This window comes from Delphinus delphis, chromosome 1 (genome assembly GCF_949987515.2).
Source record: "Delphinus delphis chromosome 1, mDelDel1.2, whole genome shotgun sequence".
Taxonomy (NCBI): domain Eukaryota; kingdom Metazoa; phylum Chordata; class Mammalia; order Artiodactyla; family Delphinidae; genus Delphinus; species Delphinus delphis.
The window spans coordinates 41,819,345-41,839,798 of record NC_082683.1 but is presented as its reverse complement, the minus strand read 5'-3'; the positions used below and the strand labels follow the sequence as shown (position 1 = coordinate 41,839,798).

Here is a 20,454-nt window from a genome sequence, read left to right as displayed (position 1 = left end):
ATGAACCTGTTCACTGCCATTTTCATAGAAAACAACCAGTGCCAGGGATGTAGGAGAAGAAGGTTGGAAGTGGGCAAGAGTACTGCCCAGGTTCTATCCAAAGGTAGGCCAAGTGGAGATTCACAGAGTTCAAACAAAAGGGCTGGTGGCCTCACGGTGATGTAGTCTAAGTAAAACGGGCTGGAGACGAGATAGGGTAGGCCCATCAGAGGCTTTAGAGGACATCTCTTGGGCCTGTGTCAAACCCAGAGAAACTGACACTAGAAGAAGAATGGGGAGGGCCCGGGAGGCAGTCTTGTGGAAAGTTTCATAATTCTCCCATGTTGGGAGGTGGGGAAAGTCTAGAGGGTACCAGTGGCCTCACTCAATTTGGCAGAAGAATGTACTCAACTGTTGGAAGTCACAAAAATGCTGTGGACACTGAAAAAGGCTACGAGGGGACGTACAGTTTCACAAAGTGCACTGACCACAGACCATAGCAGTGGTGATCATGCTATTGACACACAAATTACAAAACCCCAAAACAGGAAGTGTAGCCTTTTAGGGAGTAACTCTGTACCAGTCATTTAAAATTGACCCCAGGTCAGACAACCTGATGAGTTTCACAGAGCAGGTGACAACATTGGGGGTAGGGGTTGTGACATATAATGGACTGGAAGCAAGCAGCTAGAAGAAGGGAATGGTAGGAAACTGCTCTACGGCTCTCAGGAATCAAGGGCAACACTGGGGGCTCGGTGGACAGATGAACAAGAAACAGCACTAAAGAGGTTTCCTGTTCAGCCGTCCATTGGCGAGGGGGAAGAGGATCCAGGAGGCAGTTGAATGGAGCAAAGATGGGGTCCTGAAGATGAGGCTCTGGAGGCTGGATCAGAAGAAAGAGTGCACACCGTGCACCAGTGATGAACACAACTTTGGACCCCACATGGGGGAGGTGGCCATGGGGATAGGTGTCACTGACTGAGGGTGGTAGTTGGAACAGCCCCACAGTAGACATCACAGGGCCACAGGGAAGTATATTGCCACTAGGTCACAGAAGGCTCCTTCAAGCCTGGATGGGAAGGCACAGTCTCACAGAGGAGGTCCATGGACTCTGCGTGGTAGAAGGCACAGAGCTCAGTCCTCATATGGACAGTGGACCTTTTTGGCAAAATGCCGGCAGACAGGGTGGTTGAATCTGACTTGCATAACCTGGGGTCCATCCTTGGATGGGCAGGTATAATTTTTTTTTTTTTGCGGTATGCGGGCCTCTCACCGTCGCGTCCTTTCCCACTTTGGAGCACAGGCTCCGGACGCGCAGGCCCAGCGACCATGGCCCACGGGCCCAGCCGCTCTGCGGCATTTGGGATCCTCCCGAACCGGGGCACGAAACCATGTCCCCTGCATCGGCAGGCGGACTCCCAACCACTGTGGCACCAGGGAAGCGCTGGGCAGGTATTCTTGATAAGAGACCAGCTCTTGAGGCTTTGAGGATTTCTCCGCTCTTTGTGTAAGCCTCCCTGGAGGGATCTCCATGGCCTGGTCCAGGAAAAGGAAGTTTAGCATTAGCCCCTCCACCAACTATGACCATATGAGCCAGATTTGGAGCTCAGCCCTCCCCAAATTCGGCCTCTGCTCCAGGGAGGAGGTGGGAGACTCAGCAGTGGTGGAATCATTGGTCCCCTTGACCCTGGAGGACCTCTGTGAAGAGCTGATTTGGGGTCACCAGGGTTTCCATTGGTCATGATGGGAGGGCCCAGGAGGCTGGGTGGTCTGATGGGACTTTCATCCCTCTCCAGTGTCTTCCTGTTCTGGCAGTGGGGGCTGCTGCTGACTCTGCTTCTTGCACTTCAGCATTGTGGTTGTGGCGATGGCTGCAGCGGGGTTTTCGTCTGTTATTATTTTGAGTTAATTTTTGTATAAAGTACAAAGTACGGATTGAAGTTCATTTTTAACACATGGCTGTCCATCAGAAGCTCTTAATAAAGTTGTTCTGGGCAGTTAGAGATATAGAGATCATCCTGGGCTCCAGAGCTCAGCATTTAAACATATTATATTACTTTATTGTCTTTTATTTCAGTGTAATGTAAATTTACATTGTAATTAACAATTTTCAAACCGTCTGTGTAAAATGCTTTGAAGTTTTAGGCATTTAGTGTATTGGCTTTATTCATATACCTATTCAAACTTAAATTACACATTATGTTGTTTATTTTTTTTAACACTAATTAACCTCTCCACTCCCAAAATCCTATCTAAAATTCTTACTTTGTTTTTAGGCTTGTACTGGCATTGAAAACATTGATGAAGCTATTACGTTGCTAGAACAAAATAATTGGGACTTAGTGGTAAGTACTTTCTTTTTTCAGCTTTATTGAGATGTGCTTGACATATAAGATTGTGTAAGTTTAAGGTGTACATCGTGATGATTTGATATACATATGTATTGCAAACTGATAGCCACAGAAAGGTTAGTTAGCACATTCATCACCTCACGTAGTTCTTTTTTTTTTTTTGGTGGGAACTTTTAAGATTACTCTTTTAGCAACTTTCAAGTATACAATGAGGTATTGTTTAACTATAGTTACTATGCTGTACATTGGATCCCCAGAACTTATTCATCTTATAACTGGAAGTTTGTACCTTTTGACCACCTTTACTCATTCTCCACCCACACCTGCCAGCTACCAGTTTACTCTGGTAAACTTATGATTCTTATGATTTGGTTTTCCTTTTAGATTACACATATAAGTCAGATCATGCAGTATTTGTCTTTCGCTGTCTGACTTATTTCAAGTACTTTTTTCTTTATATGACAAGTAATGAAATTCTATGTATTCTTGAATGTCTTTAACATTCCTTATAGGTAGTTCAGTATACCATACATAGGCCGTCTATAATTCTAATCTGAAAGACTAAAATCTAAATGTCGTATTTTTAATATGAAGTTCCTATTTAGTTTAGTATTAGATTAATAAATTATTATGAAATCTTAGGTAATTTAAGTTATTTTTAAACTTCTCTTCTCTGAATGTATATTAAGGTTTGTCTTCCCCTGTAGTATTGTGGTGGAGATTGGAAGGAGAGAAAAATCAGACTTGTTTGAATGTCTGCGTAACTCTACCTGATGTTTCTCCTTCATTTCTTGGGGTGGGGGTAGGGAGTCTCACTGATGATTACTCCTTTCTAAAGCTGTTAAAGAAGTGGCATTCTCGGGCTTCCCTGGTGGCACAGTGGTTGAGAGTCCGCCTGCCGATGCGGGGGACGCGGGTTCGTGCCCCGGTCCGGGAGGATCCCGCGTGCCGTGGAGCGGCTGGGCCCGTGAGCCATGGCTGCTGAGCCTGCGCGTCCGCAGCCTGTGCTCCGCGGCGGGAGAGGCCGCAGCGATGAGAGGCCCGTGTACCGCAAAAAAAAAAAAAAAAAGAAGTGGCATTCTGGGCTTCCCTAGTGGCGCAGTGGTTGAGAGTCCGCCTGCCGATGCAGGCGGCATGGGTTCGTGCCCCGGTCCGGGAAGATCCCACATGCCACGGAGCGGCTGGGCCCGTGAGCCATGGCCGCTGAGCCTGTGGGTCCGGAGCCTGTGCTCCGCAACAGGAGAGGCCACAACAGTGAGAGGCCCGCGTACCGGAAGTGGCATTCTGCTGTGGCTTTCTTTATGAACTTCAGGCAGTTTATTATAGAAGTGGTTTAGTTTTTTTAAGGGGGGCTGGGCAGTAACTCAAAAGGCAAGGCCCAGCACAGCACAGCACAGCACTGCACATTGATAAAACTGTAATTTATTTACAATTGCAAAACAAACTAAAAATAAATTGTACAACAGTACAGGAACAGTATTGGTTGTGTTAGGATGACACAGAGGTCTCTCCATACCTTTGAAATCCGAAAAACGTCTAAATTAGAATTTTGAAGAAGTGCTAATTTTTGAAAGTCACAACTCAAGGTGTATAATTATAGAGCTGAGATTAGTTGTGTAGGTATATTCAAGTCCATACATGGATTTACATAATCAACTGTTAATAAGCTATTTGTTTCGTGTAGATTTACCACTATTAATTTTTAAATTCAAAATATAAAAAAACTATTTACAGCTTGTGAAAGTAATAACTCATTATAGAAAAATGAGAAAATGTATAAATTTACAAAGAATAAATTAGTATTCACCTTTAATTCCATCACTTAGAGATAGTTATTGTTTAACATTTTTGGGTATATTATTTCAGAATGTTTTCTCTTAATTATATGATTAAAATTTAAAAAATACAAATTAGATTGTTCTATTCCTGCCCTTTGTAATCTGCCCTTTTCACTTAACAACCTATCATGAATGTCTTTCTATCCAAGTAAATGTGACATATATGATTCTTTTTTTTTTTTTTTTTTGAGGTACACGGGTGTCTCACTGTTGTGGCCTCTCCCGTTGCGGAGCACAGGCTCCGGATGCGCAGGCTCAGTGGCCATGGCTCACGGGCCCAGCCGCTCCGTGGCATGTGGGATCTTCCCAGACCAGGGCACGAACCCGTGTCCCCTGCATCGGCAGGCGGACTCTCAACCACTGCGCCACCAGGGAAGCCCCATCATTCTTTTTTTTTTTGTTTGGTACGCGGGCCTCTCACTGTTGTGGCCTCTCCTGTTGCGGAGCACAGGCTCCGGATGCGCAGGCTCAGCGGCCATGGCTCACGGGCCCAGCCGCTCCGCGGCATGTGGGATCTTCCCGGACCGGGGCACGAACACGTGTCCCCTGCATCGGCGGACGGACTCTCAACCACTGCGCCACCAGGGAAGCCCCCCATCATTCTTTGTAATGTTTAATGTTTGGATGGTACTTCATGGTATGGTTGTGGCATAATCATTTTACCATTCAGTCCTATGCTGTTAGACATTTAGAGTTTTTGTGGTAGTTTGGAGTTACATACATTAGAGGACATTCTTGTACATTCATCCTTGCTTACTTAACCTATTGTTTTCCTAGAAGACATTGAATAAATTCAATTAATAATTGAGTTTCTGGGTCAAACTGTATACATATTTTTAGGTTTTTGGATACTTATATCGCCTTCCAGGATGGTTGCACTAATTTAAATTTCTACCAACTATATAAATTTTTAAGATTGCCTGTTTCATTAAACCAGTGCTATCTTATTTTTTTGTGGTGTGGCACTTGTCAAAATTTACAAATATTTGTATGGCCTGACTTCAAATCCATCCTTTTATCACTATGTTATTCTCTTAACAAAGCACAGTATAGTGACATATTCCTGATTTCTGTGTGGGGGAAGGGGCAGCAACTTATTTGGAATGATATCACAAGGTTTCTTGTCTTGAAACTTCTTTTGCAATAGCAAGAACATTACTTTATTTAGTATGTATATTCTTAGGCTATCTCTTGGAGAGGCTGATGCAGATTATTGGCTGAGGTTAAAAATCCCACCAAGCCACTCTTGCATGGTGCTGATGAGAGATATATGGGCTGGAGTAAAGGGAGGTTGTAGACTAGGAGTAATGGACTACAAGTGTCTGAAGTGAGAATTACCATTTTGGGGGGATGCATAGAAGTTCTTTCCTTATCTGCTTTCTATTGGTCCATGTTCATTAGTTTTGAAGGTTAAACATTTATTGGTTCTGGATATTTTTTCAGTACAATAATCTATCTACAGTATTGCAAGAAGAGAATTTTTCCCAGATAGTGTTAAATAATTGAATGGTACAGGTATTCTCCAACTGTTTCTGAGTTATTTGATTTTGGAAAAATATTAAAATAGCACTTGAGCTAAAAACACTGGTGCTATATCTCTGCAGAAATGCAATCTTATCCTGTGTTGGGCCCAAGTAAAATCATCAGGCTATTTTTCACAGTCTTAAACTTCAACTTTCTTTTGAAATATATGTCCTAGCTGGCTTTTCTTGTAAAGAATGCACTTTTATCCACAGTAAACATTTGCTGTGTCGTGTAAGTATCTTGCTTTATAAAATTTCTCACTTCCCTTGTTCTTATACAGCACTCACTTTACATTGTGGGTTTTAAAAAATAAAGCAAGTATTTTGAATAACCCATTACTAATTCAAACTTTCCTTAGGATCATGGAACTTTTTATATGGTGTTTTTTATATTTTGCCTGTGCATTATATTTTGTGTTTGTAAATTATAATTATCACTGCTTTGTATTTTATGGGCCTTGTGGAACAGTTTACATAGTTTTGAGTTTTTAACTTAGGACATGTCTGTATTTTAAATTTTCTGTACATATCAGTTAGACTTCTGCAGTGTTTTTGTGCATATTTTGCTACAGATGTGTAGAGGAATGTGAGTTAGGCATCACAATTCCAGATTGTGATGAATTAAAAAAAGTCCAATAACAGAAAACTCATTCTGTCAGTACTGAATGCTTACAGTATACCCAGATTTATGGTAGATACAGTGAAAGCTTAAAAACATGTTAACACTATATGGTGTCTGACTTTGAGAAGTGTACTGAAAAATTGATAAGACAGGTAGTCTCTTATACATGTATATTATACTCAGAAATGGGAATAATTTCCTGAAAAAGTAATGATTGCAAATATTTTTGCTGTTTTATAGATTTAGACACACAGATAAAAAAGTGTTCTATATGAAAATATAGCCCAGTCCCAGCAACTTTAGTCGTTAGTCTTTCCGTGATACTGTACATTATTTTCATTATATAACTATCCACAGAGCAGTGCTTCCAAACACTATGTTTTAAGTACCCTACAATTGACTACTTATTTTGGGGCAACTGCAGTTCGGGTTATAAATGCTAAATTCTGAAAACAAAATAACATGAACTTTAATACTATTGGTAAGCATCTTGGGATACTGATTTACCTGACATGAATCCTCCCCATACCCCCATCTTTTTCAAACTTTCATTTTTCACATTGTCCTGCACTTTTAGTTAGGAGACTAATGTCATTGCAGGCAAGTATTTTCAGTATACATCCAGAAAGATGAATACCTGAGGGAGAATTATTAACAGTCAGAATCTTTTACCAAAGGATTGCTTTCTTACATGGAAGCATGCTACATCATCACTATATATTATAAATTATAAATCTGGGCTCCAGAATTGACTCACTGCTCATTTTCTGTTTTCAGTATAGAAGAATTTGGGCCAGTGGAGAATAGAAATCTGTACAGCTCGTGTTAATTTTGAAGAATCAAAGTGTGAGGCAGCTAACTCTAGTGGTGAACCCATTGCATTCATCTTGAATCAGGAGCCCTGGCTTATCAAAGCTCTTGTCATTATTTTATTGAGTATGGCCTAGGCTAAGTTACTTCTCTCTGAACGTCATATAAAATAAGGGGTTTGGGCTAGTTTATACTCAAGATCCCTGATACATGAAATATTTATGAAGAATCTATTTATGACCTAATTTCTTTTAATATTCTACAAAAGCAGTCAATTATGAATAGTAATACAAGTAAACATTTTAATGGAATTTTACAACTTTGAAACACTTGTATGTATACCATTTTGATTAATTCTTTGAACAACTTTATGACGTAGATAATGGCCAGACAAGATGCTGTGCTAATTGTTTCATGGAAGGGCTGTATATATGAAACTCCTTCAATAAATTAAAATTTCCAGTAAGCTCTAGGAGATCCAGGGAAGGCTATTTGATGTACACTTGATAACCCAGTGCTAAGTGAAATAAAGTACAAGTAAACATTAACCTAGGCATACTACATTTTAAGTACTCTATGCTCTTGGGAAATGATTTTTGAACTTTACACTCAATTTCTGCTCTGATTTGCTGCCTGAGGTGACATAGCTGCTTTGCTGAAGAAAGACTCTATTCAGAGTGCTTGTATTTATCTTTAACCACATGTCCCAACTTAGGGCAAAAATGAAACAAATAAGCCTATCCAATTTTGTATTGTTACTGAATTTCTAGTCTTCAAAGATAGTTTTGTATTAATAGAAGCTTATAATAAAGTCAGTAACTCTGAAAAGTCAAACCCAAGGAAAATTATGCACATAATCTGTCTCATTTTGAGATTCATTGAGGTGGTCTGAGACATTTCCGTTCCACCAGTTTTCACTTTTGAAGAAATGTGTTTTAATACTTACCTTAAAATGCCTTAGAACAATTTCTTTTACTACTCTACTCAGGATGTGGCTATAGAGTTCCTCGAATGTGCATTGCTTTGCTATCAATACTTTATATAGTGTTATGAACACCTGCAGTTTTATGAATGAACTAGTCTAACCAGTGACATAATGAGTTTCTGTCGTCAGAAAGCAGTCAGACATTGAGTGCTGCCCTTCATCAATGGCCATTAGACACTGGCTTATATTTGCACAGATCTTTGCTGTGACAAAAGAGATGTTACTGTGAAGGAGTATCTCATCGTATCAGTTTCTCGTATTTTGCTATAGTCTTCTTTGTTTCCCTTGTTTTCAAAGAACTGTAAGCCCCTTAAAATTCTACAGAAGTTTTCAGTTTCTCAGTTTGTAGTTTGGCCATCATCCATCCTCCTCTACCATCTCTCTTTTTATTGAGGGTCTACTTTGTGCTAGGTATCATGTCAAATGATTTACCTACATTATTTCATTGAACCTTCACAGCAGTCCCCAAAGGTGGTTAGGTAGATATTATCCTTATTTTCCAGATGAGAAACTGAGGCCTGGTGATTTAAGTAAATTGTTCATGCTCACTCAGCTGATAAGGGGTAAAACGGTGATTTTGAACCCAGGTCTCTCCATAAAAATTTTAATAGCTTTAAAATTGTAGTTTAGGGCTTCCTTGGTGGCGCAGTGGTTGGGAATCCACCTGCCAATGCAGGGGACACGGGTTCAAGCCCTGGTCTGGGAAGATCCCACATGCCGCGGAGCAACTAAGCCCGTGCGCCACAACTACTGAAGGTTGCGCGCCCAGAGCCCGTGCTCCACAACAAGAGAAGCCACCGCAATAAGAAGTCCGCGCACTGCAATGAAGAGTAAATCCCACTCACCGCAACTAGAGAAAGCCCGCGTGCAGCAATGAAGACCCAACGCAGCCATAAATAAATAAATTTATAAAACAAAACAAAACAAAACAAAACAAAAAAAATTGTAGTTTAAGGTTATTAAATTTTCCATACCCAGTGTGTTATTCTTTTCTGAATTCCTATACTTTTCTTTCTACCACTCACAACTAATTTCACATTGTCAAGTGAAAGAGCTTTTGCTATAGTTGCATAATGGTACTTTAAATATATTTATGCTTTGCTTTCAAATAGATTCTAAGATTCTAGAGGAAAGGGATTATGTTTCTTATTAATTTAGTCTTGGCACATGGTAGTTGCTTAATAAAATATCTGACTGATTTTATTATTAGCATACTTACTTTTAAATCTATTTTCCATTTCCATTATTTGGATATTTGAAAAGTCTTTGCTATTAAGACTCATGACTCTTACTGCTGTCAGTCTTCCTTATCTGGCAAACATAAGATTTGAGGAAAGAGGGAGGCCCAGATATGCAAGGAATAGGATTGGGCTGATTTCATTATCTCATGGATAAAATTTAGATGGTTTCTTCCTGTTGTAGCTTTTTGAGAAATATTATTCACAAATAAATCCTTTTCTTTGCAATTTATTTCTTGGCATCTCAAAAAAAAATTTTTCCTCCCCTGTTTATTTCTGGTTGTACCATTCTACTCTAAAGAAAGCTCATCATATCCAACCTATTTGAAATTTTTCATCAGTTCTGCCTCTCAGGAGAAAACTAAGTGTGATAAAAGAATGCTATTGCTTAATGTATAATTAAGTGGGTATGAAAGAATTGTTTTCTCCCTTTCAAAGGAAAACTTAAGTTTTTACAAAGATGAAGTTCTCAGTCTACTAAACTTACAGTTGGTGGTTCACATTATCAAATCAAAACTCTTTGAGGTCCACATTTTTTCCCAGACTGCAACTTGACTTTCTGCTTATTTTTTCATTGGTTTTTGCTTTATATGTTGTTACTTTTCCTTTGAATATAATCTAGTTCTAGAATTACTTTATTGCATGAACCAAACATCTCCTCTTTTATAAAACCTATAAAACCTTTTATTAAACCTATGGTAGATAATAGTTCAGAGGCTTTAAGACCTAGTAGGAAGGTGGTGTGTTAATCCCCTAGCAGGAAGTGATATGCCCATTGTTAAATGAAATTTGGAAATGTGGCTAATGTTTATTGATTTCTAGTACTACTTATCTAACCTGTGCTTCAGAGCACAGTTAAACTTTTTAAATGAAATATGTAGTAAGGAGTCCCCTTACTGCTATGAAACTGAACTTAAGGCTTTATGCTAATTCTGAAAGAAGTAGTATATGCTGCTTATGATTTGAACATTTAAAAGAAAATAAAAATTTCAGTGGTTTTGTTTTTAAAATTGTTCAGTTTAAGCAGATATAGTTTGATCTTGATATTTTATAAAGCTTGCTAACCTACTAGTTAACTTGATTTTAAAAATGGGGTTTTTTTTCAACAAGTTGCCTTGATATGATATTTAACTAATTTATTTCTATTCCTGGAAGTGGTTTAAACAAAATACCATTGCAGCAAAGTCGGTGGTTTAGTGGTTACACCTGTAAATGTGATGACTTGCAGTTCTTCCTGCTGGTTTCAAGGATCAGCTGACATAAACCAATGTGTGCTTGGAAAAGAAAAAATAATATGGCATTTAAAATTCCTACTTTTACAACTTTATACTGATAATTTTTAATAATTTGCTATTTAATGATAATATAATTTTTTCAAAAATTTAGTTGTATTTCTATCTTTAAGTAAAATGGTACTTAAAATGTTCACATAAGAACATTTATATTTCCTTCCTGTATATCCCGAGGTTCTCATTTTCTTCATTCCCTCTTATTTATTTTTCTTATTAAAAATTTTTTTTTCTAGGTGGGTATGCTTAAGATCTACTCTTAACAACTTCATTCTCTTTTAATAATCTATTTTTGTGTTTTGTTGTTTGGTTTAGGTTTTTTTAACTTGATGTTTTAGTAATATTTTAATTATATATTTTGGGGTCCTCATCTAATACTTCTTTCTTTCTTGTGGATGGATTTCTCTCAAACACAGACTTGCTCTATGTCTTTAAAAAAATCATAGCCAAGTTTAAAATCTCTCTCCATGGTAAATAGTGATAAACATAGTTTCATAGTTCTTCACATACCAAGGCACTCTAAGATTAACTATGCTCTGTCTATATCCATTGTAGTTACAGGAAACTGAACAGTGGAGTTGTTCTTTGAATGCCGCTGTTACAGAATTTGGGCCATCTTTCTTAGCTTAATGTTGAAAGCCCTCTACCATTTAACACTGCCTCTTCATTATGAGTGAGTTTCCATAACTCTGGAGCCTGTATGACTTAATACAGCCAAACTAGCCTATAACGTGCCATATGTATTCCTACTGCCAAGCTTTTGCTTCTAGATCTCCCATGAATTTTTTCCCCTCTTCCTTGCCGACCATCTAGATGTTATCCTTCCTTTAAGGCTCACCTGAAGCCTAATCCCCTCTATTCCCTAACATCCTCTTCTCTCAGTAGGGGCACCTGTCTCTGAAGCTTCGTATCCCTTGTTGTGGTACTACTCTTACAACACTTAGCTTTTACTGTATTATTCCCCTTCGCTTCACCCCAACACATGTTTCACGTGTGGCACGTGCACACACACACACTGAAAGAGAATGTGAAATAATTGTTTAAAGAATTAAAATTTACACATCCAGTTAGGGTGTGTAAGGAAGTTATATGGATAAGCATACACTTTTATAGATGTAGCTGGGAAAATATTACATGATACCTTTAATAAATCCTTGGCTAGTAGCTATGTAGAAGAGGTCTTTGAGAATATCTTAGTCCTTATTTATTGCCACATTATTACCTATGTGTTAGCATTTTGACTTTGTTATTTTTAAACCAGGAAGTTTATTATTTTTTTCTTAATGTCAAAATTGAGATATAGCCTGTATTTTAGGTACACCGCAAATCTAATAGCACTCTCATAAATTCTAGGCTTGAATTCTGGGATTTTTTTTCTTAGTAATTGATTTAATGTATAGCGGATGAATTTTTAAAAATGTATAATGACTGATAACAGTGTGTGTAGAATATGAGAATGTCTAAAAATGCTAGGCATTTACAGAAAAGTTGCAAAATAATGCAGAGTTCTTGATACACTTCATCAAACTTACAATGTTAACATCTTGCATAATTACAGTATAATTGGTATAGTACTATTGGTAATTTTGGTATAATACTATTACAACAATACTGTTGTACTATTGGTACAATACGATTAACTAAACAACAGACCTTATTTGGATATCACTAGATATTCTATTAATGTACTTTTTTGGGTTCAAAATCTGACCTCAGATCCACAATGCATTTAGTTTTCATGTCTCCCTAGCCTCCTCCAATCTGTGATTTTTAAAAATTTTTTTTTAAAATTTATATTTTATTTATTTTTGGCTGCATTGGGTCTTCATTGTTGTGTACGGGCTTTCTCTAGTTGCTGTGAGTGGGGGCTACTCTTTGCTGCAGTGCACTTGCTTCTCATTGTGGTGGCTTCTCTTGTTGCGGAGCACGGGCTCTAGGCGCGCGGGTTTCAGTAGTTCTGGAACACAGGCTCAGTAGTTGTGGTACATAGGCTTAGTTGCTCCGTGGCATGTGGGATCTTCCCGGACCAGGGATCAAACCCGTGTCCCCTGCATTGTCAGGCGGATTCTTAACTACTGCGCCACTGGGAGAGTCCCCAGTCTGTGATTTTATTCCTCAGCTGTTCTTTGTTTCATGACCATGACACTTTTGGAGACCACAACACTTCAGGTATTGTGTAGCACATTCCTGAGTTTAGATTTGTATGATGTTTTCTCATGATAGACTGAGCTTATACATTCTTGGCAAGACTACCACAGATGTAATTTTATGCCTTTCTCAGTATAACAAGAGGTACATGATGTTAATACGTCTTGGGCTTCCCTGGTGGTGCAGTGGTTAAGAATCCGCCTGCCAATGCAGGGGACACAGGTTTGAGTACTGGTCCGGGAAGATCCCACATGCCACGGAGCAGCTAAGCCCGTGCACCACAACTACTGAGCCTTGCTGTAGAGCCTGTGAGCCACAACTGCTGAAGCCCACACGCTTAGCGCCTGTGCTCTGCAACAAGAGAAGCCACTGCAGTGAGAAGCCCGTGCACCACCTGGAAGAGTAGCCCCTGCTCACCGCAACTAGAGAAAGCCTGCGTGCAGCAATGAAGACCCAACGCAGCCATAAATAAATGAATGAATGAATGTCTTATTATTCGTGATGTTAATTTTGACACTTGGTTAAGATGATGTCTCCCTGGTTTCTCCCTCTTTGTAATTAGTAAATATCTTGTGAGGAGATACATTGAGACAACACAAATATCCGTTTTTTTTTTAATTAATTAATTTTTGGCAACGTTGGGTCTTTGTTGCTGCGTGCAGGCTTTCTCTAGTTGTGGCGAGCAGGGGCTGCTCTTTGTTGCGGTGCACGGGCTGCTCATTGTGGTGGCTTTTCTTGTTGCAGAGCACGGGCTCTAGGCATGTGGGCTTCAGTAATTGTGGCACACGGGCTCAGTAGTTGTGGCTTGCAGGCTCTGGAGTGCAGGCTTAGTAGTTGTGGTGCATGGGCTTAGCTGCTCTGTGGCATGTGGGACCTTCCCGGACCAGGGCTCGAACCTGTGTCCCCTGCATTGACAGGCAGATTCTTAGCCACTGTGCCACCAGGGAAGTCCCCAAATATCCTGTTTTTCATTAAACTTTTGCTCACTAATTTTTTGTCCTCTATTGATTTATCATTATACCTCTTTTGAAATTTTTTTTTAATAATTGTCCTAGGTTTTAAAATATACTTTTTCAACCATCCAAATCTACATTTAAATAATAATATACTGCTTCATATGTAGTGTGATGGCCCTACAGCATTGTATTTCCAATTCTTCTCACCCATGTTTTGTACTATTGTCATGTATTTTAGTTTCCCATATGCTGTAAAACACAGTATGTTGCTACTGTTTTTCTTCAGGTAGTTATCTTTTAAAGCAATAAAATATAAGATGAAATCATTATATTCATTTTATTTTACTTTCATTTGTTTTATTTCTTTGTGTAGGTTTAAGTTTTTTTCTGGTATCATATTCCTTCTGCCTTAACTACTTCCTTTAATATTTCTTGTAGAGTAGGTTTTCTGGCAATATATTCTCACAAGTTTTTGTTTGTCTGAGAAAGTTTTTATTGTGTCTTCATTTTTGAAAGATGCTTTCAATGGATATGGAATTCCAGATTGACATTGTTTTTGTTTTTTTTTTTTCCTCCAGCACTTTAAAGATGTCATGGTGTTATTTTCTAGCTTGCATGGTCTCTGGAGAGAAGTCTGCTGCTATTTTCATAGTTATTCTTCTGTATGTAATGTCTTTTTCCTCCCCTCTGGCTGTCTTCAAGATTTTCTCTTTGTGTTTGTTTTTCAGCGGTTTGGCTGTGATCTACCCAGGTGTGTGTATGTGTATGTGTATGTGTAGCTTAGATGTTCTTAGATCTGTGACTTTGAAGATTCTTTTTTCTTTTTAATTAGGACTAAATTCATGTACATATAGCTAACCATTTTAAAGTATATAGTTCAGTGGTATAAATACCACTGTGTATTCCATGGAATTGTATTCCATTGCATATAAATACCATTGTGTATTCACAATGTTGTGCAACCACCAGCTGTCTTTAGTTGGTTTTGAAAATTGTTGGTTATTATTTTTTCCTGCTCCTTCTCTCTTCTTCTGTGTTTCATATATTAAAAAGTTTGATTTTGTCTACAGCTCTTGAATGCTCTGTTCTGTTTTTTCCCCACTTTTTTTTTTAAAATGTGTTTCAGTTTGAGTAGTTTCTATAGACCTGTCTTCAAGTTCACTGATTCTTTTCCCATGTCAGTTTTACTGATAAGCTTATTGAAGACATTCTTCATCTCTGTTGCTGTAGTTTTTTTTTTTTTTTTTCTAACGTATTCTCTCTCTCTCTCTTTGCTGAAATTACCCATCTGGCCTTATCTGTTGGCCATTTTTCCCATTAGAGCATTTAATATTTTAATCACAGTCATTTAAAATTACCTGTCAGTTTTTAGTATCCTACCTAAGTCTGTTTCTGATGATTGCTTGTCACTTGCAAATGTACTTTACCTGGCCTTTTGGTATGCTTTGCAATTTTTGTTGAAAGCTGGACATTTCATGTAGAATAGTAGAGACTAAGGTAAATATTTCTATGTGTGGAAATTGACATGCATGCCTTTGTGAATGCTAAGACTTTAGTGCAGGTGTTTGAGTTGATCTAATTTTGAGTTGGGTCATGCTTGAGACTTATTTGTCCTATGGCCTTGTTCAATTTACCAAAGCCTTCAAATTCCTCTCCTAATACATGGTGTTTAGGGTGTCGAGTGGTTTGGTAGATTTTTTTTGGGCGCATGGCTTGTGGAATCTTAGTTTCCCAACCAGGGATTGAACCCAGGTTCTTGGCAGTGAGAGTGCAGAGTCCTAACCACTGGACCACCAGGGAATTCCGAGATTTTTTTTTTTTTTTTTTTAATGCTCACTCCTTAGCTTTTGGTTTTCTCTCCGAGCTGTGCTTCAGAGAGGGTGTATCTCTTGCAAGTTGCTTGTTACTCTGCTTGCTATTCTGGCCATGGGGACTGAGGTGGGGGCATTCTCTGTTTCTGATAATACTTCAGTCTTCTGCAGGCATTGAATCCCTGGGCCTTGGGTTTGTGGCCTTCACAAAGCTCATGTCTCTCTCCAGCTATAATTCTCAGCCCAGCGTGTTTTCCTGCTCCTCTTCCTGGGGCAGAGGATTTTCCCCCCTTTCCTCCTTCTGGTTGCAGTGGATATCACATGTGCCCCAAGGTGATAATGTTTGTTGCCCTTCTCCCTTCAGATTAATGCTTTTGTTTTGTGAGGGAGATGCAAGGGTCCTGGCAGTTTTGTGCCCCTCCCACAGTATCTGCTGATTCTCTTCTATACCCTAGTAGGGACTTTCTTGGGACTTTGCCAATTTTGTTTTTTCTGTGAGCACTTTGTGGTGTTCATGGAGTAAAAGCCTGCAAGAACTTGCAGATCCCTTCCCTGTACTTGCCTTAGCTTTCTCACCAGTGCATTGTTAGCCTCTACCAATTTGTCAGCCACCCTAATGTAACTTTCACTTTAGTAAGCCAGTGCTCACATTTTGCCTCTCTCTGCGTACACCTGTCTGAGATTTTGGGACAGTTGTTTGCCCTGTGATCTTAGCATTTTAATGGGTTTCAGAAAAGTCATGTACTTGCGCTCTTGCTCTTTCATTATAAGGTTGGAAGCAATATGCTTTCCAGTTCTCTAACAATTCATTGTCATTATCTTGAAAAACCTACTGTAATTTCACCTTGTACTTCTTTCCCAACAAAGGTTTAAAAGATGGTTTTAAAATTTTCAGATGCAGGGTCCCTTCTATTTTTTTGTTTTGTTAGTAACTTCTAGTTCCTTTGTGTTGCATTTAGAGAGTATTGTTTATAATGTTTCAATTTTGTGGCAGTTATGTTTCTTTATGACCTCACATATGATTGATTTTTGTGTATGTGTCTTTGGCTTTTGAGAAAAGGTGTGTTCTCTGTTATCAAATGTAGAGTTCAATACGTATGTCCCTAAGATCTTTTACCTTCTTTCTTATCTTTTGTCTGTTTGATATGTCTTTTATTGAGAATAGTGTATTTAGTCTCATTATTTAGTATATTTCTTTTTCTTTTTAAATCTCCTATAGTTTTTCCTTCACGAAGTTGATTGCTGTGTTATTTCATGCATACATATTCATAAGAGTTATACCTTTATTGTAAAGTGTGGATCTAAGCAGTAAAAATGACCTTTATCACATTTAGTTCTTCGGGCTTCAATTCTGTTTTGTCTAATATCAGTAGGCTACTCCTACTCCCTTTGTTTCCAATAGCCTGATATTTTAATTTTATTTTTAGTCATCACTTTGTTTTAGGTATATATCTTGTATGTAGCATAAGTTGAGTCTTGTTTCATGAGCCAAATTGAAAATGTTTTTCTTTTAATAGTTAAGTCCATTCATATTCACTAATATGATTGATGTGTTCGGTCAATGCTGTCATAATATTTTGGAGTTATGCATGCTTTGTTGTACTTGCTATGCTATGAAATACTACATGACTTATCAGTTTTCAAGTACTGTACTCTCTAAGCGTACCTTTTGGGTATATAGCAATCAATGTGCTTATTCTATTTTCCTTTCCCTCCTCCTTCTTTTACTTAAAAATTGCATTACTTATACTTTTTCAGAACATTAAAATTTATCTTTCACCCTGCATCCCACCTTTGTTTTAGTGATGTATATTTATATATTTAAAAAATACTCATTATCGATCCTTTTACTTAAGTTTTCTTAGTCATCAGTTGGATAAAGCTCTTTCTCTAGTAGATTTATCAAGAAGGGCTGATTGATGCACAATTCCTTAAGTTCTTGTATAGTGACAACTGTTTTTCTGTCACCCTGGTATTTGAAGGACAGCTCTACTGCATATAAAAATCTTTGGTTCATACTTTCTTTAATTGTGTTTTTAAAGAAATACTGCTTCATTATTGCTTTGTTATATGTATTGGTTTGGAAACTCTGATGCTACTCTTATTCTTTTGCCTTTGTAAGTTATTGATCTTTGCCTGGAGGCCTTGAGGAGTTTATTTTTGAAACTTAGTTTTAGTAGAATATGTCTCAGAGTCATTCTGGGTTAATTTTTCTGAGGCATCCAGTGAGCTGTTCGATATATAGATTCTTGTCTTTTTGTATTTCTGGAAAGTTTTCTTAGATTATAGTTTTAAATTCTAGGTCTGTTCCATTGCTTTGTTTTTCTTTTTCAGGGACTTGACAGTGTGAATATTATTACTTTATATCTCTTCCACTTCCACTACTTTCTCTCTGATTCTTTTTACTTTTATCATTATGTTATTTTCATTCTCTTGGTTGGTTTCTTGCCTTTCTTCAGTGCCTCGCATTAAATTTTGTCGGCATCTGTTTTCCCTTGGGCATCTTGTGATTTACTCTTCATTTCTGAGAATTTTCTTTCTTTCTTTCCTAGGTAACATCAACTTTCTTTCATTTTTCCCTGCCTTTTTTTTGTTATTCATAATTTTTGAATTTTCTGATTCAAGGTGATTTTTCATATTCTCAGATGCTTATTTAAGTATATTTAAATATACTGTTTGAAGCATTGATTGACAGGTTTTTCCTGCTTCATAGTCGTTTTGTGAGAGGGAATTTTCCTTAGTAGATATGTGTGAAATTTCATTTCCTGATTTTTTTTTGCAATACCTCATATATCTGTTGGTTTGTGTGTGTGTGTGCACACATTTTTAAGATAATAGTGTGATTTACAAGGTTTTTATTTAATGGCGCCCTCTTCTGTCAGTTTAGCAAAATTCAGACACTTTAGTCAGTTTTTTGGTTGGTTTGTTTTGGTGTGTGGGGGGCTGGCGGGGAGGGGTGGTGAGGAGTAACAAGTGCTTTGGTTTTATGATTCTCTTTTGCCTCTTTTCCCTTTTACCACTCCATTGCCATAGGGAGCTTTTCACTTTCTTTTTGCTTTTTTTTCTCCTTGCAGAAGCTATGTGTTTCTTAACCTGCCCTTTAGGTTATGTCTACCCCTTTAAGTTGTGCTTTATTTGAAGTCCTTTCCTTGTAATCTTTGCTCTGATCTGTTTATACACTTTTTAGTGTTTTCAGACAGATTGGACTTAGGCTTGTAGGCAGTAGTTTTAGAGCAATTTTAATCTCCTTCTCTAGCTTCCCTCTTCTGTCTTCCACTCATTTCTTCTGTGTCTGTCTTTGTGGGGTAGGGGTGGGACCAGGAATATGAGAGATCATGCACTAGGATTTGGTAATTTTTCTCTTTTTATTCACAGTTATTTTCAAGTTTCAATATTCTCTTTGTTTAGCTTTATTTTTCCCTTGTTGTTGAATAGTATTGTTATGGATAGTGTAACAGTCTGAGTCCAATCAGGATATATAAAATCACAAAGTTGGTTAAACAGGTGAAGTTTAATATAATGAATTATTAGCTATGATAAACGAGTAAGGATAAGATATGAGGAAACTGTATATTGTACTTGTAGGGCTAAGGGAGAGTACCCAAGGAAGGATATACTTTGAAGAGATTCAGACCTTGTTGGAGAAGTGGTTCAGCTCACTCAGTAGAAGAAAAGTTCACTGTATGGCCAAGCCAGAAATGGTTTGAATCACTGGGCAAGTAATTGGCACCTTCTGGTGTGCAGATGGAGGAGCAAATCAGCAATCAGTAGTGTGGGTGTGCAGTGGGCTTGTATGGAGTTGGGGATCCTCTGGGCACAGGCAGGCTGCATATGGGGGGTGGGAGACTTGCAGAAGGAGTGGCAGCATGGTGTGAACCCTCTAACCACAGGCAGGCTGTGCACAGGGGCTTGTAGAGGGAGTCAAGGTACTGGTGGGTGGGCAGGAAACCTTTGACCACTGGTTTCTGTGTTGAAAGGGCCGTGAAAAGATTATCACTAGGCCAAGACTGCAAGGTTGCAGCAAGACCATGTTCTGGGCCCATGACAGGGACAGAGCTCCATTGGGTGTCCTCACTCACACACTGCTAGCTCCTATGCTGCAGCCAGAAACTGCAGGAGAGCCTCGTCCCTCTGCAGTATCCTTCTAGTGCCCTCTACTGAGAAAATTTAAGATTGTGCTCATTTAATTTAATTTATTTATTTATTTATTTTTGGCTGCGTTGGGTCTTCGTTGCTGCACGCGGGCTTTCTCTAGTTGTGGCGAGCAGGGGCTACTCTTCGTTGTGGTGCGCGGGCTTCTCATTGCGGTGGCTTCTCTGGTTGAGGAGCACAGGCTCTAGGTGCATGGGCTTCAGTAGTTGTGGTGCACGGGCTTAGTTGCTCCGCGATATGTGGGATCTTCCCAGACCAAGGTTCGAACCCGTGTCCCCTGCACTGGCAGGTGGATTCTTCACCACTGAGCCACCAGGAAAGTCCCATGATTGTGCTCATTTTAAAAGAAATGTTTAAAGGAATTGTTCCCTTCCCTTCCCTTCCCTGTCCCAGAACATAATTGAAATGTGCATTCAGACCTGAGTCAATAAATTGATAAATGACACAGAAAGAAATATTGCATGATAGATAGGCAGCCATTGTTGACTTGTTACCTGCAAGTCCCACCAAATTTTATATATCTGTACCTTTTTTCTTATTAAATTCTTTGTTTGCAGTGCCATTCCTTGGTACTTCAAACCTTTCCTTCCTCCCAGCCTGTCAAACATTTATCCTGCCTTAGGCACCTTCTCGTTATAATCTTTTTCTTAACCTTTTCATTACCAATCACTGCCCCATCCTTTGTAATCTTAATTTCAAACATCCCTCTTTCCCACCCCCATCTCATACCCTTTAATAACCAGACTTAGAAA

The 20,454-nt window shown here is 38.7% G+C and overlaps 1 protein-coding gene across 1 annotated transcript in view; it reads left to right on the top strand.

Annotated features, from left to right (window-relative positions):
- FAF1 (Fas associated factor 1) overlaps positions 1–20,454 on the top strand; it is a 497,005-nt gene that overhangs the window by 98,624 nt on the left and 377,927 nt on the right. The window contains exon 2 of the mRNA XM_060021798.1: positions 2,256–2,324. Within this exon, the coding sequence (XP_059877781.1) occupies positions 2,256–2,324 (69 nt within the window). The remainder of the gene's footprint in view (positions 1–2,255; positions 2,325–20,454) is intronic.